At 49.1% G+C, this 21,199-nt stretch overlaps 1 protein-coding gene across 1 annotated transcript; it reads left to right on the top strand.

Moving 5' to 3' along the window:
• The first annotated feature begins 765 nt into the window (after positions 1-765).
• Positions 766-17,314, top strand: pgc (progastricsin). The gene is made up of 9 exons (XM_033042924.1): positions 766-833; positions 4,452-4,617; positions 6,697-6,814; positions 8,344-8,462; positions 9,944-10,143; positions 12,916-13,038; positions 14,253-14,397; positions 15,413-15,511; positions 16,918-17,314. Exons 1-9 carry the CDS (start codon positions 778-780, stop codon positions 17,071-17,073), a joined length of 1,182 nt encoding a protein of 393 aa, XP_032898815.1. The 5' UTR covers positions 766-777; the 3' UTR covers positions 17,074-17,314.
• Positions 17,315-21,199: the final 3,885 nt, after the last annotated feature.

Raw genomic sequence — 21,199 nt, 5'->3', positions numbered from 1 at the left:
CACACACATTGGGGACAATTTACAATTTTACTCAAGCCAATTAACCTACAAAACCTGTATGTCTTTGGGATGTGGGTGGAAACTGGTGCACCCGGAGAAAAATCAACGTGGCCACGGAGAGAGCGTACAAACTCCGTACAGACAGCGCCTGAGGTCAAGATCGAACCAGAGTCTCTGGCGCTGTAAGGCAGCAACTTCACCTCTGCACCACTGCCGCCCCAATGTGGCGAGCTTAGATGGGGCATTGGGTCGGCATGGACGAGGTGGGCTGAAGGGCCTGTTCCCAGGTTGTGTGACTCCAAGGGACTTATTCCCCCCCCCCCCCACCTTTTTGATGACGTCTGTCCTTTAAAAATAATATTTCATAATTTCTAATGACCCCTGAGATGTCCCAGAGTATTGAGATTCAATCATGTGTTATACAAATCTAGCAGGGTTGTGTACCTAGTGGATTAGGTATATCTCTCCTCATGACGTTAATTTAGTGTGACAATACACTTATCAGAAATTGGTTTGTTTTCAGATGGAAACCTGGCTGTGAATTGTAACTCAAGGTTAAAGAGGTGTTTCTAAGAAATATTTTGTTTGTGTTGAAAATGGACAATAGAACCGAGTTTGCACTTTGAGATAAAAATGACCTTCACTGGTGAGGTTGGAGGGTCAGTCATTGTTTAGGTGCAGGTATAAAAACGCTCAGATTGCAACAACCACTGGCAGAAGAACTGAGCGGTTCTTTGACGTTTCCCTTGTGGTGAAGGACCACATCAACGAACAGAGATGAAGTGGTTTATCCTCGCCTTTGTTTGCTTCCAGCTCGCCGAGAGTCTTCACAAGTAAGTTCTTAAAACAGTTTCGTAACTTTCCGACACTTGACTCGGTATATATATATAAATGGACTGGACAGGCTAGACGCAGGAAAAATGTTCCCAATGTTGGGCGAGTCCAGAACCAGGGGCCTCACACAGTCTTAGAATAAAGGGGAGGTCATTTAAGACTGAGGTGAGAAAAAAACTTTTTCACCCAGAGAGTTGTGAATTTGTGGAATTCCCTGCCACAGAGGGCAGTGGAGGCCAAGTCACTGGATGGATTTAAGAGAGAGTTAGATAGAGCTCTAGGGGCTAGTGGAGTCAAGGGATATGGGGAGAAGGCAGGCACGGGTTATTGATAGGGGACGATCAGCCATGATCACAGTGAATGGCGGTGCTGGCTCGATGGGCCAAATGGAACCTTTTATGGTATTTGACAAATATTGAACACCAGTCCTGACTTTTGTTCCTAATCATTGAACGATGCAGCATAGAAACAGGTCCTTTAACCCGCCAAGTCCACGCAGACTGTAGACAAAAATGCTGGAGAAACTCAGCGGGGATGAGGCAGCATCTATGGAGTGAAGGAATAGGTGACGTTTCGGCTCGAGACCCTTCTTCAGACTGATGTGGGGATTTGGGGTGGGGGAGAAGAAAGGAAGTGGCGGAGGATGTGGGCTGTGGGAGAGCTGGGAAGGGGAGGGGAAGGAGGGAGAAAGCAGGGACTACCTTTTCCCATTGAGAGTAGGGAAGATTCAAACAAGAGGACATGACTTGAGAATTAAGGGACAGCTGTTTAGCGGTAACATGAGGGAACTTCTTTACTCAGGGAGTGGTAGCTGTGTGGAATGAGCTTCCAGTGGAAGTGGTGGAGGCAGGTTCGATTTTATCATTTAAAAATAAATTGGATAGGTATATGGACGGGAAAGGAATGGAGGGTTATGGTCTGAGTGATGGGACTAGGTGAGAGTAAGTGTTCAGCACGGACTAGAAGGGCCGAGATGGCCTGTTTCCGTGCTGTAATTGTTCTATGGTTACCTGAAATTGGAGAAGTCACTCGGGTGAGGCAGCATCTAAGTGGAGCGATATTTCCTTGGCTCCATAGATGCTGCCTCACCCGCTGAGTTTTCCCAGCATTTTTGACTACTTTTTTCTCCAGCATCTGCAGTTCTTTCTTAACCCACCGAGTCCGTGCCGACGTTCGATCACCCGTTCACACTAGTTCTACATTATCCCACCTTCTCACCCACTCCCTACACACATGGGGCAAGTTACAGAGGGCCGGTTAACCTACAAACTTGAACACCTTGTGGGGTGTGGGTGGGAACCCACATGGTCACTGGGAGAACCCACACAGAATCTAATATAGGAGCAAAGAGGCCCTTCCGCAGTTGTACAGAGCCCTAGTGAGACCACACCTGGAGTATTGTGTGCAGTTTTGGTCCCCTAATTTGAAGAAGGACATTCTTGCTATTGAGGGAGTGCAGCGTAAGTTTACAAAGTTAATTCCCGGGATGGCGGGACTGTCATATGCTGAGAGAATGGAGCGGCTGGGCTTGTACACTCTGGAGTTTAGAAGGATGAGAGGTGATCTCATTGAAACATATAAGATTGTTAAGGGCTTGGACACGCTAGAGGCAGGAAACATGTTCCCGATGTTGGGGGAGTCCAGAACCAGGGGCCACACAGTTTAAGAATAAGGAGTAAGCCATTTAGAACGGAGACGAGGAAACACTTTTTCTCACAGAGAGTGGTGAGTCTGTGGGATTCTCTGCCTCAAAGAGCGGTGGAGGCAAGTTCTCTGGATGCTTTCAAGAGAGAGCTAGATAGGGCTCTTAAAAACAGCGGAGTCAGGGGATATGGGGAGAAGGCAGGAACGGGGTACTGATTGGGGATGATCAGCCATGATCACATTGAACGGCGGTGCTGGTTCGAAGGTCCAAATGGCCTACTCCTGCACCTGTTGTCTATTGTCTAACACAGCACCTGTTGTCAGGATCGAAACCCGATTCTCTGGCGTTCTGAGGCAGCAGCTCTACCCGCTGCACCGCTGCATTGAATTCAAAATGGATCACCATGCATTAATCAAACGCCCACACTTTCTACTTCTGTCTTCATTTGCCTTAGTTTGAAAACAGTGAAAAGCTGTGTTGTTGCATGCTATCCAGTCAGCGAAAAGATCAACTTAAAATCAACTTGTCCATGTTCTACAGATACACGGAAAGGGGAATATCGTTTAGTGCAAGGTCAAGTCCGATTAAAGATAGGAGCCTGAACATATTTTAAGATGCAACACTTGTCCCTTTACCTCCCACCTCCCCCCTCGACTCCATTCAAGGACCCAAGCAGTCGTTCCAGGTGCGACAGAGGCTCACCTGCATCTCCTCCAACCTCATCTATTGCATCCGCTGCTCTAGATGTCAGCTGATCTATATCGGGGAGACCAAGCGGAGGTTGGGCGATCGTTTCGCCGAACTCCTCCGCTCGGTCCGCAATAACCAACCTGACCTCCCGGTGGCTCAGCACTTCAACTCCCCCTCCCATCCCCCGTCCGACCTCTCTGTCCTGGGTCTCCTCCATGGCCAGAGTGAGCAACACCGGAAATTGGAGGAACAGCACCTCATATTCCGCTTGGGGAGTCTGCATCCTGGGGACATGAACATTGAATTCTCCCAATTTTGTTAGTCCTTGCTGTCTCCTCCCATCCCCCAGCCTTCGGGCTCCTCCTCCTCCTTTTTCCTTTCTTCTCCCCGCCCCCCCACCCCCAATCAGTCTGAAGAAGGGTTTCGGACCGAAACGTTGCCTTTTTCCTTCGCTCCATAGATGCTGCTGCACCCGCTGAGTTTCTCCAGCTTTTTTGTCTACCATTTAATCTCATTTTAGTTTAGAGATACAGCGCAGAAACGGGCCCTTCGGCCCACCAGTGATTCACGCACACTAACACTATCCTACACACATGGTGTGGGGGGGGGACAATTTACATTTATCCCAAGCCAATTAACCTACAAACCTACACGCCTTTGTAGTGTGGGAGGGAACCGGAGAAAACCCACGCAGGTCACGGGGAGAATGTACAAACTCCGTACAGACAGCGCCCGTGGTCGGGATCGAACCCGGGTCTGTAGGGCAGCATCTCTATCGTTACATAGAAACATAGAAACATAGAAATTAGGTGCAGGAGTAGGCCATTCGGCCCTTCGAGCCTGCACCGCCATTCAATATGATCATGGCTGATCATCCAACTCAGTATCCCGTACCTGCCTTCTCTCCATACCCTCTGATCCCCTTAGCCACAAGGGCCACATCTAACTCCCTCTTAAATATAGCCAATGAACTGGCCTCGACTACCCTCTGTGGCAGGGAGTTCCAGAGATTCACCACTCTCTGTGTGAAAAAAGTTCTTCTCATCTCGGTTTTAAAGGATTTCCCCTTTATCCTTAAGCTGTGACCCCTTGTCCTGGACTTCCCCAACATCGGGAGCAATCTTCCTGCATCTAGCCTGTCCAACCCCTCAGCAGTTACACCATCAGGCTGCCCCAATCCCTTGCCGAAACTTGCAACATTGACTCCGCTCATGACTTCTGGTTACGGAGCAGATGCCCGTCCACAACTTTGCAACCATGGTTTTGTTTCACTTCATTACAGAGTGCCTTTGTTCCGAAACAAGTCTCTGCGTGAGGTTCTGAGGGAACGCGGAGAGCTGAAACAATTCCTGGACACCCATAAACGTGACCCGGCCTTAAAATACCAGCACCTCTTCCCTGGGTACCAGTCCGAGGCTGGTAATGAACCACTCCTGAATTACATGGACGTAAGTAACAGCATGTGTGTAGGAAGCCACTGCAGATGCAGGTTTGCACTAAATATAGACACAGAATGCTGGAGTAACTCAACGGGACAGGCGCAGCATCTCTGGAGAGAAGGAAGAAGGGGCGATGTTTTGGGTCAATAGACAATAGGTGCAAGAGTAGGCCATTCGGCCCTTCGAGCTAGCACCGCCATTCAATGTGATCATTCTTCGGACAAGAAGGGTCTCAACCCAAAACGTCACCTTCTCTCCTGAGGAAGAGAGCAACCTGCTTCAAAGTGTGATGGGGTGTAGCTGCCCAAGGATGGGTGTTCAGTTTAGCGACACGGAGCCTGTGCTGACCAGCGATCCCCGTGCACTAGTTCCATCCTACACACTAGCGACAATTTACAACTTTATTTAAACATAGCCAATTAACCTACAAACCTGGAGTGTGGGAGGAAACCGGAGCACCCGGAGAAAACCCACGCGGGTCACGGGGAGAACCGTGCAAACTCCGTACAGACAGCACCCGTGGTCAGGATCGAACCCGGGTCTCTGGCGCTGTGAGGCGGCAACTCTACCGCTGCGCCACCGTGCGGTACAAAATGAGCGTTGCATTGAACTCAAGTCCCAGCACAGATCGCTTGTCACATTGAGCATCCAATGTTTAGTGTTAGTTTAGTTCATTATTGTTGTGTGTACGGAGGTACAGTGAAAAGCTTATGTTTACATGCTACCCAGTCGAAGAAAAGGCTTTACATGATTATAATCAAACTGTCCACAGGGCACAGACTCTGGATAAAGGGAATAGCATTTAGTGCAAGATAAAGTCTGATTACAGATAGTTTCAATGTTTAAGAAGGAACTGCAGATGCTGGAAAATCGAAGGTAGACAAAAATGCTGGAGTAACTCAGCGGGTGCAGCAGCATCTATGGAGCGAAGGAATAGGTGACATTTCGGGTCGAGACGTTTCGGGTCGAGACGTCAGTCTGAAGAAGGGTCTCGACCCGAAACGTCGCCTATTTCCTTCGCTCCATACATGCTGCCTCACCCTTAAGGGTCTCAACCCGAAACGTCCTTCGCTCCATAGATGCTGCCTCTCCCGCTGAGTTACTCCAGCATTTTTGTCTACCAGAGATAGTTTAAAGGTCTCTCTAGTTGGTGAGAGGACGGTTCAGTTGCCCGATAACAGCTGGGATGAAACTGTCCTTGAATCTGGAGGTGTGCGTTTTCACACTTCTGTACCTCTTGCCTGATGGGAGAGGGGAGAAGAGGGAGTGGCCGGGGTGCTCCGTTTCCCCCCCGCACTCCAAAGACGTACAAGTTTGTAGGTTAATTGTCCCTAGTGTGTAGGATAGAACGAGTGTGTGCGGGTGATTGATTGCTGGCCGGTATGGACTCGGTGGGCCGAAGGGCCTGTTTCCATGGTGTATCATGGAAATATTGTGTGCAGTTTTGGTCTCCTAATTTGAGGAAGCACATCCTTGCTATTGAGGCAGTGCAGCGTAGGTTCACCAGTCTAATACCCGGGATGGCGGGACTGTCATATGAAGAAAGATTGGAAAGACTGGGCTTGTATTCACTGGAATTTAGAAGGATCGGGGGGGGGGTTATTAGAAACGTATAAAATTATAAAAGGACTGGACAAGCTAGATGACGGAAAAACGTTCCCAATGTTGGGGGAGCCCACAACCAGGGGCCACAGTCTAAGAATAAAGGGGAGACCATTTAAGACTGAGGTGAGAAAAAGCTTTTTCACCCAGAGAGTTGTGAATTTGTGGAATTCCCTGCCACAGAGGGCGGTGGAGGCCAAGTCACTGGATGGATTTAAGAGAGAGTTAGATAGAGCTCTAGGGGGCTAGCGGAGTCAAGGGATATGGGGAGAAGGCAGGAACAGGGTACTGATTGTGGATGATCAGCCATGATCACAATGAATGGCGGTGCTGGCACGAAGGGCCGAATGGCCTCCTCCTGCACCTATTTTCTATGTTTCTATCTCTAAAATAATCTAAACTAAGATTGCGGATATTGGAGAGAGAGACAATACAGCACGATAAAAAAGTGATGACGTCTAATCTCCCTTCTCTCTGCTTCACCAGAACACCTACTATGGACCAATTACCATTGGAACTCCACCGCAAAGCTTCCAGGTTCTGTTTGACACCGGCTCATCCAATCTTTGGGTCGATTCCGTCTACTGCAGCAGTCAATCATGCAGTGAGTATCAGTCACAGTTTAAGGATAAGGGGGAAATCTTTTAGGACCGAGATGAGGAAAACATTTTTCACACAGAGAGTGGTGAATCTGTGGAATTCTCTGCCACAGAAGGTAGTTGAGGCCACAGTTCATTGGCTATATTTAAGAGGGAGTTAGATGTGGCCCTTGTGGCTAAAGGGATCAGGGGGTATGGAGAGAAGGCAGGTACAGGATACTGAGTTGGATGATCAGCCATGATCATATTGAATGGCGGTGCAGGCTCGAAGGGCCGAATGGCCTACTCCTGCACCTATTATCTATGTTTCTATGTTTCTAAGCTGAATATTTCTCCAGGCTCTAAGTTTAGTTTTGTTTATTACTGTGACGTCTCCAGAACCAGGGGGTCACTGTTTAGGAATAAGGGGGTTAGTTAGGCCATTAAGGACTAGGATGAGGAAAGACTTTTCCACCCAGAGTATTGTGAATCTGTGGAATTCTCTGCCACAGAAGGCAGTGGAGGCCGTTTCACTGGAGTAGTAACTCTACGTAATAACCAAATATCTGTAGCCTCCTTGTGCTCTGGTATTTTATTTAATTCACATGTTTATTCGATAATGTTTTATTATTAATGTCATGTGTCATTCCTACCTGTGACTGTATGTCATGTTGTCACTTGCGGGCGGAGCACCAAGGCAAATTCCTTGTATGTGAACATACTTGGCCAGTATACTTATTCATTCATGTTTTCAAGAGAGAGTCAGATTTAGCTCTTGGGGCTAACGGAATCAAGGGATACGGGGAAAAAAGCAGGAACGGGGTACTGATTTTAGATGATCAGCCATGATCATATTGAATGGCGGTGCTGGCTCGAAGGGCCGAATGGCCTACTCCTGCACCTATTTTTCTATGTTTTTTCTATGTGTAGCGAGGTACAGTGAAAAGCTTTTTTTTGTCTCTTGGTATCCAGTCAGCGGAAAGACTACACATGATTACAATCAAGCGTCTGCCATCTACAGATACAGGATAAAGGGCGTAACGTTTAGTGCAAGATAAAGTCCATTTAAATATGGTCTGAGGGTCTCCAGTGAGTTCGATGGGAGGTCAGGACCGCTGTCTAGTTGGTGATAGGAAGATTCAGTTGCCTGATAACAGCCGGGAAGACTCTATCCCTGAATCTGGAGGTGTGCGTTCGTTTTCACACTTCTGTACCTCTTGCCCGATGGGAGAGGGGAGAGGGGAGAAGAGGGAGTGACCGGGGTGAGACTGGTCCTTGATGATGCTGCTGGCCTTGCCGAGGCAGCGTGAGGTGTAGATGGGGTCGACGGAAGGGAGGTTGGTTTGTGCGTGACGGTCCGGGCTGCGACCACAATTCCCTGCAATTCCTTGCGGTCTCGGATGGAGCTGTTCCCAAACTGTGCTGTGATGCATCCCGATAAGATGCTTTCCACGGCGCGTCTGTAGAAGTTGGTGAGAGTTGTTGGGGACATGCCGAACTTCCTAAGTGGAGCCTTATTAATTCCCCATATCTCTCTCCCTCTCTCCCTCCCCAGCGAACCATCCTATGTACGATCCCCGGAGGTCCTCCACATTCAGCACTAACAGCCAAAGGTTCCAGATGAGTTATGGATCTGGGAGTTTGACTGGGTTTTTTGGCTATGATACGGTGAACGTGAGTATCTTGAAGCATCTGTCAAATAGTCACCGGTCACATAGAAACATAGACAATAGGTGCAGGAGTAGGCCATTCGGCCCTTTGAGCCTGCACCGCCATTCAATATGATCATGGCTGATCATCCAACTCAGAATCCCATCCCTGCCTTCTCTCCATACCCCCTGATCCCTTTAGCCACAAGGGCCACATCTAACTCCCTCTTAAATATAGCCAATGAACTGGCCTCAACTACCTTCTGTGGCAGAGAATTCCACAGATTCACCACTCTCTGTGTAAAAAATGATTTTCTCATCTCGGTCCTAAAAGACTTCCCTCTTATCCTTAAACTGTGACCCCTAGTTCTGGACTTCCCCAACATCGGGAACAATCTTCCTGCATCTAGCCTGTCCAACCCCTTAAGAATTTTGTACGTTTCTATAAGATCCCCCCTCAATCTTCTGAATTCTAGCGAGTACAAGCCGAGTCTATCCAGTCTTTCTTCATATGAAAGTCCTGACATCCCAGGAATCAGTCTGGATGTGAGATTCCAAGACAGCTTTCACAAGTTGATGGAATCATATATCGTGGGAACAGGCCGTTCGGCCCAATCTGTACATGCCAGCCATGTAAGCTAGTCCCACCTGCCCACGTTTGGTCCATATCCCTCTAAACCTGTCATGAAGTCATACAGCATGGAAACAGGCCCTTCGGCCCGACTTGTATATGCCGACCAAGACTCCCCATCTAAGCTGTATTCAGTATTCAGTATTTACTTTAATGTAATTTTAACTGAGTACTTACATACAGAGATGAAACGAAAAAAATGTTTCTCAATCAGTGCGGTTAATAAAAACAGAATAAATACATATAGCTTTAAAAATTAAAACTACCATATCTAAAATAGGCCTAAAAATTGAAATGAAAACAGACTTTCAGATCGAACAGTGGCTTTACTTTGTATGATGTATGGGGAGGGGACACAGTCCGTTAACCAGTATTATTGCCTGTGGGAAGAAGCTGTGTAGCATCCTGCTGGTTTTGCAGCTGATGCTCCTGTACCTCTTCCCAGATGGCAGAATGGAGAAGATGTGGTGTGATGGATGATAGGGGTCCTTAATAATGGAGATGGCTCTGCTGATGTTACGCTTCTGCTAGATCTCCAACAGGAAAGGGAGTGGAGCACCAATGATCCTACTGGCTGTCTTCACTATCCTGTTAAGTTGGTTTTGCTCATAAGCCTTGCAGTTCCCAAACCAGGAAGTGATGCCATAGGTCAGTATACTCTCGATGGTGCCCCTGTAGAAGGTCCTTGGATGAATAGTAAGGAGAACTGCTTTTCTTAGTCTCCGGAGAGGGTGGAGCTAGTCCCACCTGCCCGCATTTGGCCTATATCTCTCCAAACTTTTCCCGTCCATGTATCTATCCAACAGCCTTTTAAATGTCATTGTCGTTCCTGCCTCCACTGCATCCTCCAACGCCCTCTCTTCGTTTGTCCCAAGGTCGCTGGAATTTCCATTCCGAAACAGGAGTTTGGTCTCAGTTCGAACGAGCCGGGAACCGTATTTTATTACGCCAGGTTTGACGGAATCCTCGGCCTTTCCTACCCGGCGTTGTCTGCCGGTGGAGCCACCACTGTGTTTGATGGCATGATGAACGACAGACTGGTGGCAGAGCCAATGTTCTCCATCTACCTGGGCAGGTGAGTCCACGACCCCCCGGCTGGCATGGACACGGCACGCCAGGGTAGACACACAAGGGTACGATCGCTTTGGGTCTCCACCCGAAACGTCGGCAATTCCTTCTCTCCACAGATGCTGCCTCACCCGCTGAGTTCCTTCAGCATTTTTTGTCTACCTTCGATTTTTCCAGCATCTGCAGTTCTTTCTTAAACAGAGGAAAGATTTAGGAGGATGTTATAGACAATAGACAATAGGTGCAGGAGTAGGCCATTTGGCCCTTCGAGCCAGCACCGCCATTCAATATGATCATGGCTGATCATCCACGTTCCTGCCTTCTCCCCATATCCCCTGACTCCGCTATCTTTAAGAGCCCTATCTAGCTCTCTCTTGAAAGCATCCAGAGAACCTGCCTCCACCGCCGTCTGAGGCAGAGAATTCCACAGACTCACCACTCTCTGTGAGAAAAAGTGTTTCCTCGTCTCCGTTCTAAATGGCTTACCCCTTATTCTTAAACTGTGGCCCCTGGTTCTGGACTGCCCCAACATCGGGAACTTGTTTCCTGCCTCTAGCGTGTCCAAACCCTTACTTGCAAGGACTCGAGGGGCCTGAGCTGTCGGGGAAGGTTGGGCAATCTCGGACTTTATTCCGTTGAGCACAGGAGACTGAGGTGTGATCATATAGAGGTGTATAAAAGCACGCTAAGAATAGATAGGGCGAATGCGTAGAGACTTTTACTCGGAGTTGTGGAATCAAGAAACAGAGGACATAGGTTTAAGGTGAGGTGGGAAAGTTGTTTAACAGACCCGATGGGCAACTTTTTTGCTCAGAGGGTGGTGGGTCTGTGGAATGAACTGCCAGAGGAGGTATTTAAGAAGGAACTGCAGATGCTGGAAAATCGAAGGTACACAAAAATGCCGGAGAAACTCAGCGGGTGCAGCAGCATCTATGGAGCGAAGGAAATAGGCGACGTTTCGGGCGAAACCCTTCTTCAGACTGATGGGGGGTGGCGGGGAGAAGAAAAGAAAAAGGAGGAGGAGGAGCCCGAGGGCTGGCATGAACATTGAATTCTCCCAATTTTGTTAGCCCTTGCTGTCTCCTCCCCTTCCTCAGCCCTCGGGCTGTCTCCTCCTCCTTTTTCCTTCCTTCTCCCCGCCCCCCCCCACCCCCCATCAGTCTGAAGAAGGGTTTCGTTCCGAAACGTTGCCTATTTCCTTCACTCCATAGATGCTGCTGCACCCGCTGAGTTTCTCCAGCATTTTTGTGTACCTGCCAGAGGAGGTAGTTGAGGCAGATACTATAACAATCTATATCGAGACCTGGGTGCCCTTGTACACCAGTCACTGGCAGGTACAGCAGGCAGTGAAGAAAGCAAATGGCATGTTGGCCTTCATAACGAGAGGATTTGAGTACAGGAGTAAGGAGGTCCTTCTGCAGTTGTATAGGGCTCTAGTGAGACCACACCTGGAGTATTGTGTACAATTTTTGTCTCCTAATTTGAGAAAGGACATCCTTGCTATTGAGGCAGTGCTGCGTAGGTTCACCAGGTTAATCCCCGGGATGGCGGGACTGTCATATGAGGAAAGATTGGAAAGACTAGGCCTGTATTCACTGGAGTTTAGAAGGATGAGGGGGGGATCTTATAGAAACGCATAAAATTATAAAAGGACTGGACAAGCTAAATGCAGGTAAAATGTTCCCAATGTTGGGGGAGTCCAGAGCCAGGGACCACAGTCTAAGAATAAAGGGGAGGCCATTTAAAACTGAGATGAGAAAAAAAACTTTCACCCACAGAGTTGTGAATTTGTGGAATTCTCTGCCACAGAGGGCAGTGGAGGCCAATTCACTGGATGAATTTAAAAGATAATTAGATATAGCTCTAGGGGCTAGCGGAATCAAGGGATATGGGGAGAAGGCAGGCACGGGTTACTGATTGTGGATGATCAGCCATGATCACAGTGAATGGCGGTGCTGGCTCGAAGGGCCAAATGTCCTCCTCCCGCACCTATTTTCTATGTTTTCTATGTTTAACATTTAAAAGACATTTGGACAGGTACATGGATAGGGAAGGTTTAGAAGGATATTGGCCAAAAGCGGGCATGTGGGGCGAGTGGAGATGTCTCTGGGGAACATGGGTATGCGGTGCTTTGGGTCGAGACCCTTCGTAAGATAGATTGTGGTGGGGCGTTGGGGTGGGGGGGGGGGGGGGGGGCGAGGGGGGGGCGGCGGGAGAAGCTGGAAGAGAGGTGAGGATGCAGGTAAAGTCTGGCGAGTGATGGGTGGATACAGGAGTGATAGGTGGATACAGGAGTGATGAGTGGATACAGGAGTGATAGGTAAATACAGGAGTGATGAGTGGATACAGGAGTGATAGGTGGATACAGGAGTGATAGGTGGATACAGGAGTGATAGGTGGATACAGGAGTGATGAGTGGATACAGGAGTGATAGGTGGATACAGGAGTGATAGGTGGATACAGGAGTGATGAGTGGATACAGGAGTGATAGGTGGATACAGGAGTATGGGTGGAGGGGGGGGAGGGGGGAGAAGCTGGAAGAGAGGTAAGCAGGCAACACAAAGTCTGGCGAGTGATGGGTGGGTACGGGAGTGATAGGTGGATACAGATATGGGTTGGGGTGGGGGGCTGATAGGCAGATGGGTGGACAATGGGTAGAGGTTAAAGGGAGACAGATGGGAGACTGAGGGAGACGAGAAGGCCGGCACGGGGGAGTTGGGCCGAAGGGCCTGTTTCTGTGCTGTATGGCTCTGTGAGCTGAACTTTTCCTTCCTTCCAGACAACCCAATAGCCAGAACGGTGGTGAAGTGACATTCGGAGGGGTTGACAGCAGCCTGTACACCGGTGGGATAGTCTGGGTCCCCGTGCTCCAGGAACTCTACTGGCTCATCCCCATGCAAGGGTAAGTCACCGTGCACCTCAACAACACCTCGTATTGCAGAGGTTTAGTTTAGAGGTACCGCACTCGGGCTCACCGACTCCACGCCGACCAGCCATCCCCGCACATTAGAGGGCCTGTCCCTCTTTCACGAGTTCTTCGCGAATTCTCCCGAGTTTTCCTCCTTGATTCAAACTCGCAGAATGTTCGTAACGAGTCCGTAGGAGGTCGTAGATATATCGTAGCGGCTCGTTACGCCGGCCGTAGGTACTTGTGGCATCAGGTAAGTCGGGACGTTTTTTCCAGCCCGATAAAAAATGTCCACGAGTAAAGAAAATGGTCGGGATGAAAGAAATTGCAACTTTTTACTCGTAAGGAGGCATCGAAATAGTCGTGGGAATTCGTGGACACACTCGTAGGAGTTCGTGATCATAGTCGTGGAAGGTCGTAGGAGTTCGTAGATCACCACCATCTTGATTTTTTAATTTAGGTCCTTTAAACTGGGCAGAGGTCTTGAATTAAGTGGTGAAAGTGGGACAGGCCCTTTGCACTACCCTACACACACACTTACTCAAGTAATGGGCGGCACGGTGGCGCAGCGGTAGAGTTGCTGCCTTACAGCGCCTGAGGCCCGGGACCGATTCTCACCACGGGAGCTGTCTATACGGAGTTTGTAGGTTCTCCGTGTGGGTTTTCTCTGGGTGCTCCGGTTTCCTCCCACACACCAAAGACCTACAGGTTTGCAGGTTAATTGGCTCCCATAGTGTGTAGGATAGTGCTAGTGTATGGGGAGATCGCTGGTCGGCACGGACTCGGTGGGCCGAAGGGCCTGCTTCCACACTGTCTAAAGTCTAAAGTATAAACACCATGAGTCATAACTAGTTTTTAGTTTAGAGATACAGCGCGGAAACAGGCCCTTCGGCCCACCGGGTCCGTTCCGACCAGCCATCCCCGCACACTAACACTATCCTACACACACCAGGGACAACTTACAATATTATCAAAGCCAATTAGTCGACAGACCTGCACGTCTTTGGAGTGTGGGAGGAGACTGGAGCACCCGGAGAAAACCCACACAAGTCACGGGGAGAACGTGCAAACTCCGTACAGACAGCACCCGTAGTCAGTGTTACTCTGCCGCTGTGCCACCGTGTGCCGCCCCTAACTTGAGAAGGATATTTGTTCAGATTTTGGTTGTAAAACAGTATTTTAACGCTGGGTTTAATTCTCTCCGTCAGCGTGCTTCTCGGTGGCAGGACTGGCTTCTGTAGCCGCGGCTGCCAAGCGATGGTGGACACTGGGACGTCATTACTCACTGCGCCAAGCGAAGAGCTGGCAGAAATGATGCAGCACATCGGTGCCCAGCAGAACCAGAACGGGGAGGTGAGCTGGCATCACCATTACCAGTCGACAAGAGCAGAATTTGGCCATTCGGCCCATCAAGTCTATTCCGTCATTCAATCATGGCTGATCTATCTTTCCCTCTCAACCTCATTCTCCTGCCTTCTCCCCATTGCATAGAAACATAGAAAATAGGCGCAGGAGTAGGCCATTCGGCCCTTCGAACCAGCATTGCCATACAATATAATCATGGCTGATCTTCCAGAATCAGTATCCCGTTCCTGCATTCTCCCCATAACCCTTGATTCCGTTAGCCCTAAGAGTTATTTCTAACTAAGACCAATAGACAATAGACAATAGATGCAGGAGTAGGCCATTTTGCCCTTCAAGCCAGCACCGCCATTCAATGTGGTCATGGCTGATCCTCCCCATATCCCCTGACTCCGCTATCTTTAAGAGCCCTATCTAGCTCTCTCTTGAAAGCATCCAGACAACAAGCCTCCACCGTCCTCTGAGGCAGAGAATTCCACAGATTCACAACGCTCTGTGTGAAAATGTGTTTCCTCATCTCCGTTCTAAATGGCCTACCCCTTATCCTTAAACTGTGGCCCCTGGTTTTGGACTCCCCCAACATCGGGAACATGTTTCCTGCCTCTAGCGTGTCCAAATCCTTAATAATATTATATGTTTCAATAAGATACCCTCTCATCCTCTCATCCTTCTAAATTCCGGTGAGTACAAGCCCAGCCGCTCCATTCTCTCAGCATATGACAGTCCCGCCATCCCAGAAATTAACCTCGTGAACCTACGCTCAATAGCAAGAATGTCCTTCCTCCAATTTGGAGACCAAAACTGCACACAATACTCCAGGTGTGGTCTCACTAGGGCCCTGTTACAACTGCAGAAGGACCTCTTTGCTCCTATACTCAACTCCTCTTGTTATGAAGGCCAACATGCCATTCACTTTCTTCACTGTACTGCTGTACCTGCATGCTGACCTTCAGTGACTGATGAACAAGGGCATATCTTTTGAGTGTTTTTTTCCTTCATTTAACAGTATGTCGTCAACTGTAACGAGGTTTCGAGGATGCCTTCGTTGACCTTTGTGATCGGTGGGGTGGATTTCACCATTCCAGCCTCAGCATACATCAGCCAGGTGAGTACAACGTTTGCTTTGCATGGAATCCGTCAGATACCACACGATGTGCAGGAGGGAACTGCAGATGCTGGTTTAAACCGAAGATAGGCACAAAAAGCTGGAGCAACACAACGGGACAGGCAGCATCTCTGGAGAGAAGGAATGGGTGACGTTTCGGGTGGAGACCCTTCTTCAGACTGGTTAGGGAAAAGGGAAACGAGAGATATAGACGATGATGTAGAGAGATAAAGAACAATGGATGAAAGATATGCAAAAAAGTAATGATGATAAAGGAAACGGGCCATTGTTCGCTGTTTGTTGGGTGAGAATGAGAAGCTGGTGCGACTTGGATGGGGGAGGGATGGAGAGAGGGAATGCCGGGGCTACCTGAAGTGAGAGAAGTCAAAATTCATACCACTGGGCTGTAAGCTGCCCAAGCGAAATATGAGATGCTGTTCCTCCAATTTGCGTTTGGCCTCACTCTGACAATGGAGGAGACTGAGGACAGAAAGGTCAGTGTGGGAATGGGAAGGGGAATTAAAGTGTCCAGCAACCGGGAGATCAGGTTGGTTCAATGTAATGACTTGGTTCAGTCTGGTTAGCTTCAACCCCAGGTGTAAACGGTCTTCCGACTTTAGTTCACACGTTCCGACTTTAGAGACCCAGCGCAGACACTGAACTAACTTATACTGAACTGGGGCACAAAGTGCCAGGGTAACTCAGTGAAACTCCGGACTACATCTCCGGAGAACTTGGATACAGTTTGCACTAGAGATTCAGTGAGTAAACTGACCCTTCAGCCCGCCGAATCCGTGCCGACCAGCGACCACCAGCGTCCTACACACTAGGGACAATTTACAATCTTTACTGAAGCCAATTAACCTGCAAAATTCACGTCTCTGGAGCGTGGGAGGAAACCAGAGCACCTGGAGAAAACCCATGTGGTCACAGGGAGAACGTACAAACTCTGTACAGACAGCATCCATAGTCAGGATCGAACCACTGTGCCATCCCTATAGGGTCCCTATAGCTCTTTGCGTTTTACTTCATACTTTTCCTCAGTTGATTCATATATCTATGAGATCATTTCTGAGTGGGGTGGCACGGTGGCGCAGCGGTAGAGTTGCTGCCTCACAGCGCCAGAGACCTGGGTTCGATCCCGACCACGGGTGCTGCCTGTACGGAGTTTGCACGTTCTCCCCGTGACCTGTGTGAGTTTTCTCCGAAATCTTCGGTTTCCTCCCACACCCCAAAGACGTACAGGTTTGAATGTAAAATTGTCCTTAGTGTGTGTTGGATAGTGTTAGTGTGCGGGGGTCGCTGGACGGCACGGACTCGGTGGGCCGAAGGGCCTGGTTCCTCGCTGTATCTCCAGAACGAAACGAAACTAAACTAATGGCGCATCTTTCTCTCCCGTTTTGCAGAATGACAACTATTGCTACGCTGCTTTTGAGCCGACCTATCTCCGCGCTCCAACTCAGAACGGCCCGTTCTGGATTCTAGGGGATGTCTTCCTGAGGGAGTTCTATTCCATCTACGACCGTGGCAACAATAGAATGGGATTTGCTAAAGCTGTCTGAGATACCCCCTCCACCCCCCCCCCCCGTCCCAACTGATCCTCCATGATCCTGGACGAAGATCAGATCTTCACCCAGTTCCTCGAGAACATCAATGATTCCTCTTCAATTGATTGACCAGAATCCATTCACTCCAACGCTTTTCTTTTGATCAAGAGCCTGCACCTTAGGCATGGTCTTCGCGTGATCAGCCGCTGGCACCTTTGTCGGCCATGATGTTTTGCTCTTCATTTAATAAACTGCTTCATCCTGTAACAATGGTCATCTGTTGCTTGTTCGTGAGAGATAAATTAAAGCATCGTCAAGAAAAACATGGTGCCTGGTCGATCTGTAACTCAGGACCACAACTCACGCTCCCCAACTTATGGGGGAGCTGAGAATATAGAGGGGGGAGGTCACCAAGAACAATGGGGGGGGAGGGGGACCTAGTGAGGGAGGAAAGGGGGGGCGCAGAGAACAAAGGGGGAGGGGGTTGCACGGGGCATAAAGGGTTAGAAACATAGAAATAGGTGCAGGAGTAGGCCATTCGGCCCTTCGAAACAGCACCGCCATTCAATGTGATCATGGTGAGGGAGGGGGTTCTGCCATGTAGGGCGGAAGGCAGTAGATCAGACTGTTGGGTAGTTTTGAAACTTTGAACACTTGTGTACTGCCTAAGTACATATAAGATTGTTAAGGGCTTGGACATTGAAACATATAAGATTGTCAAGGGCTTGGACACGCTAGAGGCAGGAAACATGTTCCCGATGTTGGGGGGAGTCCAGGACCAGGGGCCACACAGTTTAAGAATAAGGAGTAAGCCATTTAGAACGGAGACGAGGAAACACTTTTTCTCACAGAGAGTGGTGAGTCTGTGGAATTCTCTGGCTCAGAGGGCGGTGGAGGCCGGTTCTCTGGATGCTTTCAAGAGAGAGCTTGATAGGGCTCTTAAAAATAGCGGAGTCAGGGGATATGGGGAGAAGGCAGGAACGGGGTACTGATTGGGGATGATCAGCCATGATCACATTGAATGGCGGTGCTGGCTAGAAGGGCCGAATGGCCTACTCCTGCACCTATTGTCTATTGTCTAAGTAGTGTGCAGGACGAAGCATTTCACTGTACCTCGGTACACGTGACAATAAAGATACTCAAAGTGCTGGAGTAACTCAGCGGGACAGGCAGCGTCTCTGGGAGAGAAGGAACGGGTGACGTTTCGGGTCGAGACCCTTCCTCAGACTGATGTCAGGGGAGAGGGAGACACGGAGATAAGGAAGGGCAAGGTGTGAAAACGAGACATAACGTGGTGAGTCTGGGTTATAGAACTGGTGAGCAGGAGGAATCACACAGAGGGGGAGCAGCGAGAGAGAAGGTTCCAGAACTCTCGTCAGAGAGAGGAGGAGAACTTCTTCCGAGGAGGCGTGCCTTGTGGAGATTCCTCACTGGGGCAGGCGGGCTGCGTAGGAAGGAACTGCAGATGCTGGTTTACACCGAAGGTCAGCACACAATGTCACAGTGGAGCCGAGCAGTATCATTTATTAATTCATAGTTTGTCAGTGATAGACAATAGACAATAGGTGCAGGAGTAGGCCATTCGGCCCTTCGAGCCAGCGCCGCCAATCAATGTGATCATGGCTGATCATCCCCAATCAGTACCCCGTTCCTGCCTTCTCCCCATATCCCCTGACTCCGCTATCTTTAAGAGCCCTATCTAGCTCTCTCTTGAAAGCATCCAGAGAACCGGCCTCCACCGCCCTCTGAGGTAGAGAATTCCACAGACTCACCACTCTCTGTGAGAAAAAGTGTTTCCTCGTCTCCGTTCTAAATGGCTTACTCCTTATTCTTAAACTGTGTGGCCCCTGGTTCTGGACTCCCCCAACATCGGGAACATGTTTCCTGCCCCTAGCGTGTCCAAACCCTTAACAATCGTATATGTTTCATAGTGTCTGCAACGTTCATGTTCAAATCACTAGAGCAGTCAAACTAAGTTATTAGTGAGGCACGGTGGCGCAGCGGTAGAGTTGCTGCCTCACAGCGCCAGGGACCCGGGTTCCATCCTGACCTCGGACGCTGTCTGTGTGTGTGGAGTTTGCACGATCTCTCTGTGACCGCGTGGGTTTCCTCCGGGTGCTCCGGTTTCCTCCCACATCCCAAAGACTAGTTGTGGAGCCCAGCATCAGAGGGCACGGCCTCAGAATAATTGGACAGTGCTTAAGGAAGGAGATGAGGAGGAATTTCTTTAGTCGGAGGGTGGTGAATGGCCTACTCCTGCACCTATTTTCTATGCTTCTATGACCCGGGTTCGATCCCGACTACGGATGCTGCTGTCTGTACGGAGTTCGTACGCTCTACCCGTGACCTGCGTGGGTTTTCTTCGAGATCCTCGGTTTCCTCCCACACTCCAAAGACGTGCGCTGCCCTAATCTGACAATAGGAAGCAACTGAATAATTTTGTCAAAATTGAGTTATTGCTTGTTTTAGGGTATTTGAGATATGTTCTACACCAGTGGTTCTCAAATGGGGGTACGCGTACCCCTGGGGGTACGTGAAGGCACTCCAGGGGGTACGTGAGATTTTAAAATATATTTTTGCGCTGGTTAGGGGGTACTTGGCTGAAAAAATATTTCACAGGGGGTACATCACTGAAAAAAGGTTGAGAACCACTGTCCTACACAATGGTGAACAGAATAACTCTTCTCTGAGTACAATTTGAAAATATTTAGGCCGGAGAAGTGAGAACCTCGATCATGTTTTCCTCGTTTACAGGAAACGCCTTTCTGTCAGTTGCTTCCTTTTGTAAAAGTAGGGCAGTGCAGGTTTATAGGTGAACTGGCTTAGTGTAAATGTTCAAAAAATAAATTGTCCCTAGTGTGTGTAGGATAGTGTTAGTGTGCGGGGATCGCTGGTCAGTGCGGACTCGGTGGGCCGAAGGGCCTGTTTCAGCACTGTATCTCTAAACTAAACTAAAGTATCTACAATGTCAATGGTACGGAATGATAAGACCACTCGTAATCTACAATCTACAATCAACAAATGCCAGGATAAAACCAAAATGATTCTGCAATTTTCCAGGAACCCCAGTCCTCGACAGTCAACTCTCAACATGGGCGAAATAGAGTCACAGAGTAACACAGCACGGAAACAGGCCCTTCGGCCCAACTTGCCCACACCGACCAAGGTGCCCCATCTACACTAGTCCCACCTGCCCGCGTTTGGCCCACATCCCTCTGAATCTGTCCCATCCATGTACCTGTCCAGGTATCTTTAAATTCCCGTGGCATGGTGGTGCAGCGGTAGAGTTGCTGCCTCATAGCGCCAGAGTCCCAGGTTCGATCCTGACGACCGGTGCTGTCTGTGTGGAGTTTGTACGTTCTCCCTGTGACCTACATTGGTTTTCTCCAGGTGCTCCACTCCAAAGACGTGCAGGTTTGTAGGTTAATTGGTATATTTAATAATTGTTTCCAGTGTGTAGGATAGAACTGGTCGGCATGGACTCTGTGGGCCGAAGGGCCTGTTTCCACGCTGTATCTCTAAACTGAATGCTGTTATAGCAATGTACCTGCCTCAACTACCTCCTCTGGCAGCTCGTTCCATAGACCCACCACCCTCTGGGTGAAACAGTTACCCCTCAGGTTTCCATGGGTATTTTTAAGGCAGTAATTGACAGATTCTGCGGTGGCGCAGCAGTAGAGTTGCTGCCTTACAGTGCATGGGTTCGATCCCAGCCACAGGCGCTGTCTGTACGGAGTATGTTCGCTCTCCCCGTGACCTGCGTGGGTTTTCTCCGAGATCTTTGGTTTCATAGAAGCATAGAAACATAGAAAATAGGCGCAGGAGTAGGCCATCCGGCCCTTCGAGCCAGCAGCGCCATTCAATATGATCATGGCTGATCATCTAAAATCAGTACCTCATTCCTGCTTTTCCCCCATATCACTTGATCCCTTTAGCTAACTAACTCTCTCTTGAAAACATCCAGTGAATTGGCCTCCACTGCCTTCTGTGGCAGAGAATTCCACAGATCCACAACTCTCTGGGTGAAAATATTTTCCTCATCTCAGTTCTAAATGGCCGACCCCTTATTCTTAAACTGTGTGTGACCCCTGGTTCTGGACTCCCCCAACAATTTTCTTCCATTTAGCCTGTCCAATCCTTT

This window comes from Amblyraja radiata, chromosome 24 (assembly GCF_010909765.2).
Source record: "Amblyraja radiata isolate CabotCenter1 chromosome 24, sAmbRad1.1.pri, whole genome shotgun sequence".
Classification (NCBI taxonomy): domain Eukaryota; kingdom Metazoa; phylum Chordata; class Chondrichthyes; order Rajiformes; family Rajidae; genus Amblyraja; species Amblyraja radiata.
Note: the sequence above shows the minus strand (reverse complement) of the source record. Positions and strands in the feature narration are given on the sequence as shown.

Bases quoted from the DNA above. Each gene is read 5' to 3' on its own strand.
- pgc (XM_033042924.1), top strand. From the start codon at position 778: ATGAAGTGGTTTATCCTCGCCTTTGTTTGCTTCCAGCTCGCCGAGAGT. The intron at 834-4,451 runs GTAAGTTCTTAA...ACTTCATTACAG, and splicing joins CTCGCCGAGAGTCTTCACAA to AGTGCCTTTGTTCCGAAACA. The intron at 14,398-15,412 runs GTGAGCTGGCAT...TTCATTTAACAG, and splicing joins AGCAGAACCAGAACGGGGAG to TATGTCGTCAACTGTAACGA.